Source organism: Micropterus salmoides, unplaced genomic scaffold, assembly GCF_014851395.1.
Source record: "Micropterus salmoides isolate LMB-PRFRI ecotype aquatic unplaced genomic scaffold, ASM1485139v1 Ms_hic_scaffold_1, whole genome shotgun sequence".
NCBI lineage: Eukaryota > Metazoa > Chordata > Actinopteri > Centrarchiformes > Centrarchidae > Micropterus > Micropterus salmoides.
Genome location: NW_024040040.1, coordinates 1,957,200 through 1,975,475, shown reverse-complemented (window position 1 = coordinate 1,975,475; position 18,276 = coordinate 1,957,200). Strand labels below are relative to the sequence as shown.

Sequence of the window (18,276 nt, the reverse complement as noted above, 5' to 3'; positions counted from 1 at the left end):
TCAGCTTGTGTTATTTTTGAAGTTTTTAATATGGTCCCCCCCCCCTTAGCAGGCAGCTCCTGTACGCATTGTTCTGTTACAATTGTTTTTATACTTTTGTAAGATTTGCAAATTCAAATAAATTTGATTAAAAAAAGTCAACATAATAAGAAGTGAGAGTCCTGTTGGCCACATCTCAGTGTAACGTAGTGACTCAGAGTGACCACTGGAGGGCAGTAAGTCCTCTGCTCATTCCTCTAGGAGTCCACATCAGTCAGTCCTACAGCTGTTTAATTATTGTTATTGTTTAATTAGTAATAATATCAGTATAGGTGTCAGCATTATTATTATGTTGGTATCAGTGTGGCTAACAGCACTCATCAATACAATTCTAATAACAGACATTTACAAACACTGACACCCTGCAGTTCATCTTGTCACCACCGGAGGCGCCACATCATCACCACTGATGCTCCTGATTTAAAGGATCTAACAGAGGGCTGCTGTTTCTGAATCAGCTGTTAGCAGATCCTCTGAAATCACTACCTACGTTTACTTAGCTCAACATGAACCTCAATATTTTAAGAAGCCCCTGCTGCCGAATGAAAAGTGAATCCACGCACGACAGAAACTTTTCATTTGACTTTTCCTGACCTGAAGAAGACGAACTGTGTTTTCTGTCCCTCGCCTGTAAGGAGGTCACGCTGCTCTGGTTTCAGTCTCGGAGGCACAGCGAGGGCTTCAGCAACCTTTCCTGCAGCCGGGACAAAAGGAAAAAGAAAAAGGCATCAAATTTCAGCAGGAAGGCAGCGATCAGCCGTCCGGAACGAACCCACTTTACCCCCCGTACGGATTTCAACAAGCCACAGGGGAACATGTGCATCAATGATTCTTCTTTTAATGCAGCTTTTTAAAAACCTTTTATTCTGAAAAACTGTACAAGTACACGCCGTGTAGCATCAAACACACGTTTAAAACACTCATAAATACATACGTTCCTCTCAGAGTATATTTACATGGATGAATGAATGAGGCAGTTCTGCTCTAAACTGGGAAACATGGATTCAACAGACGGACAAATAAAGACATGGAAATACATAACGCTTCATCCTACGGGTCAGAAAAAACTTAATTTAATCACAACTGTGAGGAAGATCAGGAACTTTAAATCCACACTGAGGATTTCTGAGGCTGACGTCGTTACTGATATCTGAGAGTTTACAAAAACAGAACGTAATTCTTAAAGTTACCGTGGATTTAAGTGACTTATATCTGTTCCCATTCAAAGCAGCTGAATTCTCAGCATTTCTGACACAAATCGCAGCAGTCGGATGTTAAAGGCTAAAGAACATTTATTACCTCCACGAGTCAAACTACAACAATCTGTGCGAGACACACTTGAACTGAACAGGGATTTAAAAAAGTAAATGTGCGTTCATTATTCCTCTAATTGTAAACAGCATGATGGGTTTATGTTGCCAAATGAGTAAATGTAAAAGGTGAAATGTAAATGTTCAGCTGGCTCAAAGTGTTTATAGGTTTTTTGTGTTTGTTTTATTCCAAGCTGAAACTCTTTTAAACTTTGGTCGGACACCTGAAGACGTCACCTTCCACTCTGGCATGGACATCGTAAAGACTGAAGAATTAACAGATAATGAAATTAGTTCATTTAGTATCAGATTGTTTTTCTCCCAGGTAACGTCAAACTTCAGACCCGTAAAATAAAATGTTACCCAACTTCCTCAAAAGACTCTAAATCCTGTTTCAGTTACAAGAAAAATTAAAGAGCTACAAGTGGAAAAGTCATTTGTGGCAGAATCAAAGACGCTGTGACCGCAGCTGAAGGATATAACGAGTGGTCCTCGAGTGTTCATGACTGAGCTCTTCTCTCGTGTCAGAGCAGCCAGACTTCCATCTGTCCTCTGAACAAATGGCTCAGTCAGATCTGAGCACAAGACAACTGTCTGTTTTTACTTCCCAGAGTCAAATGTCCGAGTAAACACACCCCTCCTCCTCCTCCGGCTCTACACCGTCGTCTCTCCCTGGTTGCCGTTAGTCAGTCTCTTATAAAACCTGCGCCACGACTGCAGCGTCTTCCCAGACCAGATCCAGAAGCCAGACGTGATCCCCACGATCATGGTCATCAGGTACTTGATCATGAACACGGTGAAGTCCGGCGTCAACGGTGCGAAGTTTCCGGACGGGCACGGCACGGCGAAGCGCTTGCACGTCTGCATGTGCCACGTCCTCTCCCACTGCGGCCGGAAAGCCTGCTCGTAGAAGTAGCAGGCGATGACGATGGTGGCGGGCACCGTGTACAGCACGCTGAACACGCCGATGCGCACCATCAGCTTCTCCAGCTTCTCCGTCTTGGTGCCGTCGTGCTTCATGATCGTGCGGATGCGGAAGAGCGAGACGAAGCCCGCCAACAGGAAGGAAGTGCCGATGAAGAGGTAGACGAACAGCGGCGCCAGGACGAAGCCCCGGAGGGCGTCCACGTTGTAGATCCCCACGTAGCAGACACCGGTGAGAAGGTCGCCGTCCACCTGCCCCATAGCCAGGATGGTGATGGTTTTAACTGCGGGCACCGCCCAGGCTGCCAGGTGGAAGTACTGCGAGTTGGCCTCAATGGCCTCGTGGCCCCACTTCATCCCGGCTGACAGAAACCAGGTGAGGGACAGGATCACCCACCAGATGGAGCTGGCCATGCCAAAGAAGTAGAGGATCATGAAGAGAATGGTGCAGCCTTCTTTTTTGGTGCCCTGGGCCACCATCTTGTAGCTGTCCGTACCGAACTTATCGATACACACTACTTTGTCCTCCAACAGGAAGCCGGCGGCGTAGGCCACCGCCACCATGAAGTAGCAGCCGGACAGGAAGATGATCGGTCTCTCTGGGTACCGAAACCGCCTCATGTCCACCAGATACGTGAGCACGGTGAAGAGGGTGCTCACGCAACACAGAACGGACCAGATACCGACCCAGAGCCGGCCAAACTTTAACTCTTCCTCACGGAAATACATCAGTCCGTTGGGCTTGGAGACCTCGCAGGGCGCACCGCAGTCCTTTGCCCCCAGAAAGTGGTAGTTGAGGTAGGTGGGCACCTGGAGCTGCAGGGGGCAGGAGAAGGGCTGCGTGGTCCTGACATACGGCGGGAGGGTCACAAGCTCAGGGAGCTTGGGGGTCGGGTCGGATGTGGGGCCGTCGGCGTCAGTCGTGTTCTGACCCACGCAGATCTCTCCTGCTCCGTGGACCGGGAAGTTCTCGCAGCGCAGCCTCTCCGGCCACTGGAAGCCGAATTTATTCATGAGCGCCTCGCAGCCCTGCCGTGCCCGCTCACACAGCGACCTGCAGGGCGGTATGGCCTGCTCCAGAACCGTGCAAACGGGCGCGTACATGGAGCACAGGAAGAACTTCAGGTCCACAGAGCACTGGACTTTAACCAGCGGGTAAAACTGGTGGACCTCCAGCCCGGCGTCCTCCTGGTTGGTGTGCCCCAGCAGGTTGGGCATGATGGTCTGGTTGTAGGCGATGTCCGTGCAGAGGGGGATGGAGATGGGCTGGCAGAAGCCGTGCTCCGGTATGGAAATCCCCTTCTCATACTGAGCGGCACACGGCTGGAAGAGGAGCGCAAAGACCAGAGACAGACCCGTTATCCAAACCCACCGCCAGCTTCTCTCTACCGCCATGATGGCAAACAAACCCCTGATAAATGAGACAAAAAGTAGTTTCCACAAAGTAGAAGTCTTTCCAAAAAGCTCCAACTGTTCACCGGCGGCAGAAAAAGATAAAGAACAACTAAAGTCCAGCAGCTGAGTCAAAGCAGTGTGGGAGTCTCTACTGCTGCATTCCTTTATTAGTCCACAGCAATGTCCACAACTCTGCAAGAAAATGGTGGAAAACGGGATTTATTCACACCCCGAAACGCTCGTAGTCTGGATCCAGTCAATCAAATCAGTTCCACTTCACAGATTTAAAAACGCTCTGTCCTTCTTCTTCAGCCGCACGGTCTTTTCCTCCAGATGTCCCGGTCGGGCTGCGCCGCATGTACAGAAATCCAAGTGTGCACAAAAACTCCTCAGCACTTTCTCCTCCGTCAGAGTGTCCGCAGACGCGCGATGAAAAGTTTTCTTTGTTAATGAAACGCTCGTCTTCAGCCTGCAGCTCTCTGCGCTCCGTGGAGCTCTGTTCCCTCCGTGAGGTCTGCAGGAGCCTCATCACTCTGCCCGGGCCGGTTTCCAGGCCTCCCCCCTGCTATTCGACGCCTTCTCCTGCAGGAGGGGGCGCCTTGAAACTCGGCTGCCGTCTCTCCTCCAATCAGACGCTTTGTTTTATCGCTCTTGACGCCGCTGATTGGTCGGCGGAGGTGGAATGGGCGGGGCGCTGCGTTTGGGCCTCAGCGACAAAAGATCCTTCACATCTTTAATATTCCTGCTGAAACACCTCAGTGTGCGTTTTATATACATTTACTTTACTAAACGCACCAATACCACAAAGTACAAATACCACAAAGAGTAAAAGTGCTGCGCTCAAAGTGTTCAAACTCTGAAGCAACAAGTATTAAAAAAACAATGTGGCCTACTGAAAGGTAAAAGTACCCTAATGTACTATACTGAACTCTTTACTACTTTAAAGTACTTTGTAGTTATATTGCAGATTAATGGAATGCATTTGTTTTCTGATTTCTACTGAGTAAAAAACCTTTTAATAAAATATTAGTACTCTTATTTAAGTTTTGCTTTAAAGTTTTTACCCCTCAAATGAACCTAAATACCAGAAAATATTTATATTCCTTCTGTTTTTACTCTAAAGAAAAACCTATGAATAAATGATGGGTTATACTTTAATCATTTTAAACTAACAGCACTCTGTGATTTTATGGAAAATCTGACTTAATGTCTTGTTTTTTGTTAAACCTTCTTTTCTGTGTCTGTTTTTACTAAAACTACCAAAGAAAAATAAGATCAAGTTTCCTCAAAATGTGTTTTTGTGTAGAAAAACAGGAAGGTCAATTATCCCATTTATTACAAATGACAGTGGTAAGTTATAATTACATTTCAGTTTAACTAGATTTCTCCAGACTGTAACCTTGTGATGCAGGTACTAATGAATATCTACCAGAATAATCACAGACTGTAGAGGGCTGTGTGTTGCAGTGTGAGGGCAACACAAGAAACTCATGAAAGTCACACTATATATATATAGTGTGTGTGTGTGTGTATAAAAAGAACTGATCCTCACAGAGTAAATGCAAACAGTCTGACAAGGAAACAGATTCCTTTAAAATTATAAATAGAATGACAACATTAATTAATGACATTCAAAAACTATTTAAATAACAATAACTGGACATTTATATAACATGACATGAACAATGTGTCTCATGACTCTGAAGTGTTGTATCATTCATCATGTAAATGTAGTTGTATAGATAGAATGAAAACAAAGTATACATTAGTGTTAGATATATATACTTTTACTCAAGTGAAGGATCTGAATACAGCCATCTCTCCCAGCAACGCCGTGTCTGTCTAATGTAAACACATTCCCTTCAGCACACTCACACTCCAACAGCTGAGGCGTTTCAGCTCTGTTTGCAGGGCGGACATGTTGGATCTCTGACAGTCTCCACATACCTCTGCAGTGACTGCAGGCCAGGCCGACATTCTCCACTACACAGAGAGAAATACGACCATCTATTACTCTGCAGCTCAGAGGTCACGGGGACAAACATGGCTTCATTAAAACCCCAAAGGGTTCTCGCTGAGGATTTTCTTTTCTTCTACATAAGGGAATATTCCAACATCATGTACCTCAGCCACGTTACATCTCGTTTCTTTCAAAACTGAAGAGTAAAAACAACAGTTGGGAGCATGGAGTTTGGCAAATGCTCAGAGTCAAGAAGACATGTCCGCTCAGCATGAGTGGACCATAAAGACACGTCAGAGATACACAAAACGATTACGGAGAGCCACAAAACAGCTACAGATCCAAGACAACTACAAAGAGACGCTAAATTACTACAAAGATACGCATAATAACAACAAAGATCCCCAAACGATTACAGATACAAGACAACTACAAAGAGACGCTAAATTACTACAAAGATATGCATAATAACAACAAAGATCCCCAAAACGATTACAGATACAAGACAACTACAAAGAGACGCTAAATTACTACAAAGATACGCATAATAACAACAAAGATCCCCAAAACGATTACAGATACAAGACAACTACAAAGAGACGCTAAATTACTACAAAGATACGCATAATAACAACAAAGATCCCCAAAACGATTACAGATACAAGACAACTACAAAGAGACGCTAAATTACTACAAAGATATGCATAATAACAACAAAGATCCCCAAAACGATTACAGATACAAGACAACTACAAAGAGACGCTAAATTACTACAAAGATACGCATAATAACAACAAAGATCCCCAAAACGATTACAGATACAAGACAACTACAAAGAGACGCTAAATTACTACAAAGATACGCATAATAACAACAAAGATACACAAAACAATTACAGATACAAGACAACTACAAAGAGACGCTATATTACTACAAAGATACGCATAATAACAACAAAGATACACAAAACAATTACAGATACAAGACAACTACAAAGAGACGCTAAATTACTACAAAGATACGCATAATAACAACAAAGATACACAAAACGATTACAGATCCAAGACAACTACAAAGAGACGCTAAATTACTACAAAGATACGCATAATAACAACAAGATACACAAAACGATTACAGATACAAGACAACTACAAAGAGACGCTAAATTACTACAAAGATACGCATAATAACAACAAAGATACACAAAACGATTACAGATCCAAGACAACTACAAAGAGACGCTAAATTACTACAAAGATACGCATAATAACAACAAAGATACACAAAACAATTACAGATACAAGACAACTACAAAGCGACACTATATTACTACAAAGATACGCATAATAACAACAAAGATACACAAAACAATTACAGATACAAGACAACTACAAAGAGACGCTAAATTACTACAAAGATACGCATAATAACAACAAAGATACACAAAACGATTACAGATACAAGACAACTACAAAGAGACGCTAAATTACTACAAAGATACGCATAATAACAACAAAGATACACAAAACAATTACAGATACAAGACAACTACAAAGAGACGCTAAATTACTACAAAGATACGCATAATAACAACAAAGATACACAAAACGATTACAGATACAAGACAACTACAAAGAGACGCTAAATTACTACAGAGAGATGCAAAGCAAGTGCAAAGACACGGAAAATGACTACAAAGGGACACAAAATGACAATAAAGACACCACAACAACTACATGGAGATGCCAAATGTCTACAAGAGACGCTGCTGTGTAGGAGCGTGTGGGCATTTTTCTCAATATCTACAGGAAGAGCAGATCTCCTCCACACGTTCTTCTCTTCTCTCTTTCCCTTCTTCATCCTCCTCCTCTGCCTCCTCTTCATCAAGGCCCCTGAGGGCCGCCGATACAAAGCATGTATTTATAACACGTGTGTGGTCCTGGCTGCAGAGAACCAGGTCACATGACTGAGTTGGTGTTTTAAATAGGCTCTCTGGATGAGTCTACCTGAGAGTTCATGAACACACATACAGCAGATTGAATCAAACATGACTCACGCTGCTGTTTGACATGCAGCAGCAGCAGCAGCAGCAGCAGCAGCAGCAGCTGAGCCCTCTGCACATCCTCCCTCTGAAATCAGCCTCTCTTACAACATTAAATGCTCATTTATTTCAAACCTCTTCTCCACACGGTTCTTCAGATTGAACATGTTGCAGTTGTTCAGAGCAGCTCACAAGCTGCTGGAAACACCGGCTGGGTTTTATAAACCTGCAGGCTCATGGATCTGTTACCTAAACTTCATGTTGTTGTTTTAGCACAGGCCTGTTTTCTGCGTGAACGCTGGCGAACAGCAGCTCAGTGTCAGAGTTAACACTGCTGTGGTAACATCTGCACAGGACGGGGGAGGTTTACTGAGTTTACCCAGAGGAGACGACCTGCTGAGCGCTAATTTCAATCATCTCCCAAACCTTTTCACTTGTGTCTCCTTAAAAAACACGTTTATTTTGTCACAGGCTGCAGAGTGATGTTCCCTCGTCAGATCATTTCATTATAATAATTATAGAAACCTCGAGGGATAAAACTACCAGTATGTCACAGAAAACATTTTTATTTTATTTTAATCATTTCTAGTTAATCATTTGATGATCAGATTTATTAAAACCTCTTTGGGGTCCTGCACCTTTACCACCATCAGGACGTTTTCCATAAACAAAACAAACGTTTCTCCTTAAAAGCAGCCATTAAAACAGTTTCTATATTTAGAGGCATCATCACACTGTAAAAAAACACAGCAAATCTTCAGGGTCTGCAGCTGATTTCTGGACATTTGTTCTGGATGGAGAGATCAGGATTTCCTCGGGAGGTGGAAGTCACACATGTTGAATCATTCAACATGTGTTTGACTCTGAGAGGAAGGAGCGCGACTTTTGACGCAAACTGCAGCAATCAAAGTTTTAAGTAAACAAAATGGCGGCGCTGACTTTTGGGCGCAGGATGCTGACAGACCGAAACTTAGGGATGGACTGAAGGATGTGTGGGAGAGAAGCTGTGAAGACCGAGGACCGAAATCAAACAGTAGATGTTATGAGTGAGAAAAATAAAACGTCATCAAACGCAACATTTCTATTTATGTGAATCTGACTGAAAAGCAGGAAAAAATGTATTAAACACATTAAAACTTCATCATTCAGTTTTATTTAAATCTCTCTGCAGGCGGCCGTTGCTGGATGAGTTGGACCCCCCCACTCTGCCTCATCTCCATATGAAGATGAGGGTTCAGGCTCTGATCTATTTTTAAAACCCTCTGACATAAAGAAGAAGAAGAGGGGGATGCGTTTCTTTCTTTAAACTTAAATCAGTCGATAACTGAAGCCTGAACATTGACTCACTGATCGCTCGCCGGCTTCAGACAGAACAGGAGCTTTCTGATGGTCGACGTCGGATTTAATGCGCCTTCAGATTCGTCTATCGGTTCGCGTTTATAACTGAGTGTCCTCCGAGTTTAGATTTCCCTTCTGAACGTGTGGACGACGACAAAATGAATTCAAACGATGCAGGTTTTTGTCTCTACCCGCCTGGTTCCTGCCCAAATCGGCCCCCCGAGTCCAAGACGATAAGAAAGTCTGGAGAGGAAGATCTGATGTCAGATAAACACGTTCTGTTCTTGATGAACTCGTTTTTATCTTCCCTCTCCATCAGCTGTTGGCAGAAAACTCGCCGTCCTGTGGGACTCAGATCCAGGACCAGATCCACCACACCCTGAGGAGGTCAGGGGGAGGTCACCAGTCCCTCAGAGATTTTAAAGTTTGTTTAATTTATCCAAAGACATTTTTAAAAAGCAACAGAACGACATGGAGATAAAATGTAAACAAAAACAGAAATATGGTTGAGATGAACCTTCCAGCTTCCTGTTTCTGATCCGGAGATAAAAACCCAAACGTTCCTGAGAGTCTCACTCTGACAGCTTTTCCACTGACTGAATCTCTCCGTTATTTATCTGACAGACGAGTTTCCATCGTTCCTCAGAGCCGAGAGAGGAGGAGTGGACGGAGTGTAAACACACACGGCGTTAACCAAAACACCACCGACGCCACACGGCCTTTTTAGGCCTGAGCTTTTCAAAATAAAAGACGCCATCCACTCTCCTTCTAATGTTTACCTCTCAGGGGTTTCTGCCTATACGTTTCACTTATATGAACATAAACTGTAGGGGGGGGGGGGTAAAAGAGGATTTTGTTTTCTGTCAGTACGGCTGAAAAAGCAGATTAAAGACAATTTGACTTGGTCTCACTGCAGAAACTTGATGATCATCTTTAGATCACCGCACTGTGTCCAGCTCCGAGTAAAGCTCATGTAAATGTGAGCGGGGAGGACGGAGCTTCATGTTTCATTCATTAGCTCACAAAGAATAGTTTAACATTCACAAACACAAAATCGATCAGTATTAACGCGTCCTGGCTTCCTGCTTCTCTCAGCCGTTGAGTTTCTGCTGCAGTGTGTTCGGCTCCCCTCCCCCCATCTTTTCATCTCCTCTTACATTCCTGAGAAAGTGCTGCTGAAGAAAACCAGAGACAGAGGTGAGGGGCTTCGCCTCCCCCTCCTCTCTGGGGATTCGGAGCCCAGCTCGTATCACGTCAGCCTGGAGCAGAGAACAAGCTTAGCTTAGCACAAAGAGTGGAAGCGAGGGGAACCTGTTAGCCTAGCTCCATCTAAAAGCTAGTACTTGTGACATAGCCAGGCTAATGGAGCGTTACATTTGTACTGTGAAGTCGGAAAATTTCAAATGGACGCCGCCTGAAGTCGGATTTCCGACTCAGAAAGTCGGGAGAACCGCTCCACCTCTGACTTCATAATCCGACATGGCTGCTCTGAGTATCAACAGTTAGTAACAAGCTGTAGTTTATTAGCACTTCTGTGTCTCAACGTGTTGTCTAGCTGCTGTCTGTGGACGTGTTGCTACTGCGTTTAGTACGCGTTAATACAGAGAAATGTGCTTTTATAAACCGGAGTTGGACAATTTCCGACATGTTAACTGGAACGTGGTCAACTGGGGCATGACATCATTCCCAGCTCCGACTTCCGAGCTAAGAGGAACCCATGCTAACATGCTAAAGATGACGATAAAAACATGCTACGTTGCTATTGCCACCGACAGTTTGTAGAAGCAGCAGCCGATAGCTCCTTCAACTTGTTTTTTAATCTTTTTTTCTGGCTTTATTACTAAAACATGTGTTACCTCTGACATAAATACAGTCATTGGTCATATTTTAATATAGACCTACAAACACTTGATTATATGTTGTGTGTGTAGCATGAAGGAACTACACATTTTGTTTCGTTATGCAGCCTTGTGCTGGTCAATGACTAATAAACAACCTTGTAAGAAGCAAGAAACCAGCGGGCTAAATAATTTCCTAATAATCCCACAGACTATAGTTTGGCTAACATTTGTTAGCAAGAGAGCAGACTTATTCAGCTGACAATCAGACGGGGAAATATTAAATATTAAATCATTATTTGAGTCAGATGAATCAGTTTCATCTTTGTGTGTCCAGTGCAAAGATTATTGCAGGGTGCACGTAGCCTAGCTTAGCACAAAGATTTACAGAACAGAAAAATCTGCTAAAAATGTAGTCACAAAAGAACCATGCTATCAAGCTGCCGGTGAGGTATAGCCATGCTAACAAGATAAAGAGCAAGTAAAACCGAACAATAGCTTCCAAGCTAACTAATGCTAGCTAACACATTATGCACACTTTGTTCAGAGCTGTTTGATTCAATCGAAACCGAATTAAAAGTCTACTTTTCCAGTGTAGCTAGAAAGCAGCGAGCATCATTGAATGTGTTTAAAGTCAGATGTTAAAGGAGCTGCATGTTCAACATTATGTTAGCAGTTTGTAGTTAGCTAATGCAGCTATACATCCAGTGCTGTTTACATTTACTCAGTGTTATAACAGGATGTGTTTAGCCTAGCTTAGCACGTTAAATAGTGGCTTTAGGGAGAATCTCTTCTACTCTGATGGACTGACAGCAGTTAAAACATTTCCTGTCTTCAGATCTCAACACTTTTCTCTTTAAAGAAAACGTGCAGACTGAACGAGGCCTCACAGATGACTCCGTTTGACCTCCTGGCAGATGATCAGATTAACGAGCTGCAGAGGCTCTCAGCTGTATCGAGTATCAGTTCAGGCTGGATGGGATCCATTGTCCTCCTGATACGTAAACCAGATGTGAAACCGCCCCCCCCCAACGACTCCCCCGTCCTCTCAGAAAACTTTCTCTGCTGGAAAAAGCACAAAGACTGCTGCTCTGAGTCGTCTGATGTCAGACTCGGAGGTGGAGTCGGGATCGCTCGCTCTGATCGCACTTAATGCGTCCGGCAGTTTCCCATGGAGGCTGTTTCTGTTGTGTTGCAGGCGGTTTGCGTCTGATGCAACTGTTGGTTTACATGATGAATGTGTTGACAGAAAGACGAGGCTTTGTGTGCAGTTTGATCTGACTGGGATGAAGGAAGGTGATGTTGCAACAGATCAATAGCTGAGTTTCGCCTCAGAGCGTCCGAAATAAAGAATATTTAGGTTTTTATTTGAGGTTGTGTTTTCATCGCTGATCCACGTCCTGTTTAGTCTCTCATGAAGTCAAATGGTATCAGAAAGAAAACTTCACACTGACTGTGCTGCATTTGATCTGACAGAAGTTTCTTTAACTTCACCAGCAGAAGAGATGTCGTTTCACACGGTGCTAAAAACAAAGTCACAATAATACAACTTACAACACGACACTGTAACTGACATTAGACGAGACTAAAGCGTAGAGAGCGCAGTGTGACCGAAGCATTAAAGTGCTAATAATTATACACACAATCTAAGTGCATTCAGCGCATACTCAAATATTAGCAGCATCAGAAGTAGTTCACAGCAGCAGTATGTAAACATTTACACTGAGTGGATAGCGTGTGTGTAATAGATGCTGAAATAAAGTACTGACTGTCACAACTTCCTACAACTTAATCTGTCAACATCATATGGACTCGGTCTCCCATCCTAAAGAACGTATGGTGAACTAGCAGCTTACAAGCTCTTGGCCAGAAATCTAGGGGTAGTTTTGACCAGGACTTAAATACACTCCAGGTTTAGTCTTTTATTTCACTATAGTCCTGTCTCAGTCAATTAATCGCCTACAATTAGTCCAAAATGCTGCAGAATTTGGAACCACATTAGCGTCCTGCCTTTTAGGATTTAATATAAAATTCTTCTAATTACTTTTAAGGCCAGACACCTTCACGTATCTCTAGATCCAACTATTCAAAGGTCTAGGCTAAAAACCAAAGGAGACAGGGCCTCTGCTGTCGGGCCCCTACACTGTGGGGCCAGAGGAGATCAGGCTCAAAGTCCTGGTTTCACTTCCTAAGACTCATTTACACCAAACAGCTTTCAATGTGTAATTTATTCCTCTATTATTTTATCGACCGATTTACGTTTTATTTAATTAATTGAAACCACTGTGTGGTGACTGCTTTCACATTGATCGCAGTAAAGCACCAATATGTTGTTATAGATATGGACAGTAAAGCATGAACGTGATGTGCATAGTATGCAGTGGAATGTGGTGCTGGTTTGGGGCCCCCGGGGAGGTGGGGGCGCTCCTGCAGTGGATGTCAGCAGGGTGTTTGAAAGTCTGACAGATCGGGGGAAGAAGCTGCTGCAGAGCTGCCTGAAGGGTGAACGGACTTCCAGAAGCTCCTGGTAGCAGTCCTGGATCAAGGGGAGAGAGACCCCTACGATCCTCTCGGCTGTTCTCACATCTCGCTGCAAGTTCTCCAGTTCTGGTTCTCTGCGGTTTTTTCCATCCACATGGTGAAAAGCAGGAAGTGGAGGCACCAGACGAGGTCGTGAACGCCAAGGAACTTTGTGTTTCTGTTGTAAATATTAGCTTAAGCACACATACTGTACAAATAAGCATGCTGAGGCTAAAGTGGGTGGGGCCCTCAGTGGCCAGGGGCCCCTAAGCAACTGGTCATACCACTGAATGGGCTTCTGGTTTCTGGTCCACAGCTCTTAGATTTTTACAGGATTTGTTTCATTCAGGAGTAAAACATGTTGAGAAAATGTTCAAAACACTCAGACTCTGCTCAGCTTTTTGGCTTCGAGGATCGATGCCCTCAAGTGGAACCACCCCCCCCCCCCCCCGCCTCCCTCGGCCTCCCCCACTGAAACAAGATGAGAAGCCGCCATGTGAAGGGGGTCCGGGGGGGATTCCTGCACAGTGGAAGCTATGTTAAAGAGCAGATGATATTAACATCCTATTACCATCCCATTCACACACATTAACATGACAAGCCGCCCGGAGGGGGGCCCAGATGCACTCTGGGACGGCGGGGACAAAGGAGCTCCGCCCACAGGTCAGAGCAGAGAAGAAGAGCGGAGAGAGAGGCAGAAGAAGAAGAAGAAGAAGAAGAGGAGAGGGTGAAAAGAGGACAAAGAGGGTCTTTTGAGGGGGCGGGGCGGGCTGAGAAAAAAGTTTTAACCCTTCGAACACAGTCCAGACCAAGTCCACCGGGTTCAGGGACGTTCAGTCACTACAAGCAGCTTCATGACGACGGCGGTGAAGGAAATTCTTTGCAGCCGTGAGACAGACAGCCTGTTGTTGTTAACACCTGCATGCGGCGACAGGTGTCAACAACAACAGGAAGTCAGGTCCTGTGAAACCTCCTCCTCCTCCAGGGTCAGAGCTCACAGACCTGAGACATGCTGAATCTTTCAGTCGTGATCCAGAGCACACGTCCAGAAACCAGCTCAGAGAGCAGAGGAACAGATTCCTGAGAATGTTTCTTCAGCTGTCTGTGCATGGGGGTAAAATACCATTTCTGTCCCAACAACAACAACAACAACAGCAACAACAGAAACAACAGCAACATTTACCTTCATATATAAAAAAAGAAATGAACAGAAGTAAAACAGTGACGCAGCGAGCGCAGTAAACATCATGTGCAGCTCATCAGACTCAATTCAATCACCGTCTTATTGCATTTTGGGCTCAAAACAACACCGTCAGCTGTGTGTCGTCATGACGACGAGGCAGCTGAGGTGTTACAGAGTCGGTTTAAATGCAGATCACATGCTGACCAACTGCAAAGGTTCACCCTGAAACAGACTCCTTAAACGAACCGTGTGAACGAGAAGACGCAGTGAGAAGAGCAAGCTTCTAACTCAGCGACAAAATCATCTACATCAACAGATGCAGGAAGAAATCTCCAAGAACTGCAGTAGTTGTAGTATTTATGCTCCAGTGTGTATTTGTGTGTGTGTTTTCAGAGCGAAATCACCTCGCCGTGTCTGAAGATAAACCCTGAGCTGAACAGGAAGCGTCGCTCACACATGCTGTGATTCCTCAAGTCTGAGTGAAGAAGAAGAGAAACACGTTCACCCTGCTGAAGAACAGCAGACTGTTCTGTTCTGCGTCGTCGTGTTTGCTGGTGAAAAGTAAAACACAGCAGGGCTGCAGTGATAAACAGAAACCCAACATGTAGTTTGATCAGTCACAGTGTGCAGAGCTTCTTCCCTTCCTCCATGTTTCCAGACTAAATCAGCTGTAGAAACTTCCAGCTGGTTGATTTATTTTTATTCTAAATATCCTGCCAAGAGTTTCTCTATTTTTCTGCAGGGATACACTGAACTCTGTGTGCGGCAGACAGGGAGAGTCCACCGGAGTGTGAATGAGGAGACAGTTTTGTCCGACAGACTCCTGCATGTCAGGGATGTCAGAAAGACGTTAGCGGTTTCCAGCAGGTTTGTTGCTGCAGCGTCAGACGTGAACTCTATTGTCTGGACGTTGATTTACAGCTCACCTACCTGACGTGTTTACTCGCCCCGAGCGGCTTCCTGTGGAGAGGTCGATGAGAGGTCAGCGCTGTGACAGCGTGTTTGTCTCCAGGTGATTTACTGATGGAGGATGTGTGTTATATTTACCTGACAGCCTGCAGCTCCCACTCACCACACTGCATTCAGATACGTCTGAAATAACAAGCATGGAACAGATTCAGATTCATTCAAAGATTTATCCATTCAAGTCTAATTTTATTAGCTCACTTTTTACAGGCAAGACAGTTTGTTATGTTTGGTGCTCGGAAATGCTGTTGGGTAAAAGTGTGTTGATAAAGTTATATTGTATATGGAATTTTGTGAGTTATTTTACATATTTTTCTTTTGTATCTACAAACTAAATGTCTTCTCTTAGCTTTTTAATTTATAATTCAGAATTAAAACATCTTTAATTAATACATTTCTTTTACGTTACACATTTAAATATCTATTAAATATTTAAATAAATCCAAAATTCTGAAGTCTTAATGCCAGACGTTAGACCAGCCCGTTCTCAGTCCCAGGTCGTCAGGAAGCTGTTAGGAAATCATATAAAGAGTGAACAAACACGAAAGTCAACATTTTACATTTTTAAAGTTACATAACATCACTTACATAGCATACTTATTTTAGGCCAAACATAAACCTTTTCTGAAACCTAACAAATAAACTAAACTTTTCCAAACACATGTTACAGATGTTAAAGATCTAACGACCTAGTGAACGTGTTGCAATTAATAGCCGGCCGGAGCATCTAGTTTTAGCCATCGCTATCTCAGCAGCTAGCGTTCTTTTGATGGGCTAGCTCTCTGACTTTAGCTTTCTAATTTCTCGGTTTGGTTGTTGCTAATTTTGTAGAAATTTTGTGGAATTAGCGTAAGTTTGTGATTAAACAGACAACAGCAAAAAGATGTTGGTCTTAACTAAGTTTTAAACAATTTTATTGTGTTATTAGCGTTGTAGAGCAGAATAACTCTTATTACTGTCTGTTTTTATTTTTTTAAACGTATTAGCTGTAACACGACGGCCTGGTGAAAGTTGAGGAACTCCGCTCCCTGAAATAAAAAGTTAAAGAGAGAAAACAACAACTGTTTTTCAGATCAAAGATAACATCAAACTTCTGATTCTTCTGAGGCCAGATATCAAAGGCTGCTGCATTTTGATTTATTTATGATGATATTTGTTCGTGAATGAATTTTCTCATCAAACGTATGCCAAAAACAAAAACAGAGTTAAATATGCACAAACACCTTCTTCTTTCTCTTTTATGTCTCCAATCAATCAAACTTCCACATTAAATTGACATTTGATTTCCCTGCCAATCAAAAGAATACGACAAATATTAATACGGGAACTTGTTCAAAATGTCTCAACGGGACGAGTTTTTGTGGAACTTCTTGTTTTGTTGTTTTATTAGCGGCGTTTCTGAAGTCATGCTAATATGCAGCTTCTGATAAACAAATCAGACAAACACACAAAAAACAAGTAAACGAGGGCAAACAGATGGACGTGAAATTCCCAAATTTGTGAAATGAACCAGAACTTTAAAACAAAACGGTGATTCTGTGCCTTCGCAGCATCTAGAAGCAGCGATACAGCGTCCAACTAAAGAACGTAAGAAATCCATAAAGAACAAAAATAATAATCAACAGCAGGTCAAATAAAGTCAGAGTACAGCTAACTAACGCTAGCACCATACTCAAATTATATCTGCTGCGAAAACTTTACAGTATTGTAAAGATTAAACCGCTAGCTACTAGCTGCTAGATGCTAGCTGCGTGTCTGTTGTTTGCATTAAAACTGGACTTCACGCTTCATATTTGTGTTTCGGTCTTTAAAAACCCCAAAACACAAGAGCAGAAGCGTAAGAAAAAGGAGTAAACACTGTATTTATCTGCTCTAACGTTAGCCTGTCCGGCTAACTAGCTTATTACGTACAGTGCTAACTTACTGTTACCAAGACCAAGTGTTAGCATGTCATTAGCGAACTACATTAGAAGAAGCTCCAATCAGAACAACTGCTGTGTGGAAGCCGGTTCTGGATGCTGTCTGAGCTCTCGGTCCAGCAGAGGCAGCTAATTCATTGACTACTAGGGGTCCATAAATAATGTGGATCCACTGGTCCTGTTCTTCAAAGTAGATCTACATCCCTCGGCCAGGTAACTGCAACTGGTCACCAGATTTAGGTCATGATGTCTGTGTAAGCTGATCAAACACACTTATTCACCTCTGACTGTGATAACTGATCCATTCATGCTTTAAAATCTGGCTGCTAAACTTTTTAAACTGAAAGCCTGAGGGGGGATGACCCCGAACCCCGTGGTGGGGACTGGTCCCACTGGTCGGACTGGTCTTTGTGTCTGGGAGTTAAACTGCGGGGCTTCAGGTCAAGCAGCAGGAAGCCAGATTACACAGCGAGACTCTGAGATTAGATTTGGAGCTCTTAACCCTCAGAGGAAACCTGGATCTGAGGAGATTTAGGGATTATTTGGATTTCCCTGTTTCTCTGTTTGACGTTTTCTTCCTCGTTTGTTCTCTTGTTCATCTTTCTCTTCTTCTTGCTGGAAGTTCGGAAGGTTATATGTTTCATAAACTCTCATCGGCACATAAATTATTTAATTTCAGTTAATGTGTAAATTGATCAGTGATCTGACGTAATGTTTTTAAAGTTACACGTATAAACTTTTACTTGATACTCCAGAAATAAACTGCTAGACGACTGAAGTTTGTCGTGATCAACAGATTTGTTTCTCATTTAAATGTTTCATGTGTGACTCCATCCATATTTA

General features: G+C 43.3%; 1 protein-coding gene across 1 annotated transcript; it reads right to left on the bottom strand.

Moving 5' to 3' along the window:
- Positions 1-880: 880 nt before the first annotated feature.
- On the bottom strand, positions 881-4,301 carry LOC119904907 (frizzled-7-like). Its single transcript, XM_038721558.1, has one exon. It carries the CDS (start codon positions 3,666-3,668, stop codon positions 2,004-2,006), a length of 1,665 nt encoding a protein of 554 aa, XP_038577486.1. The 5' UTR covers positions 3,669-4,301; the 3' UTR covers positions 881-2,003.
- Positions 4,302-18,276: the final 13,975 nt, after the last annotated feature.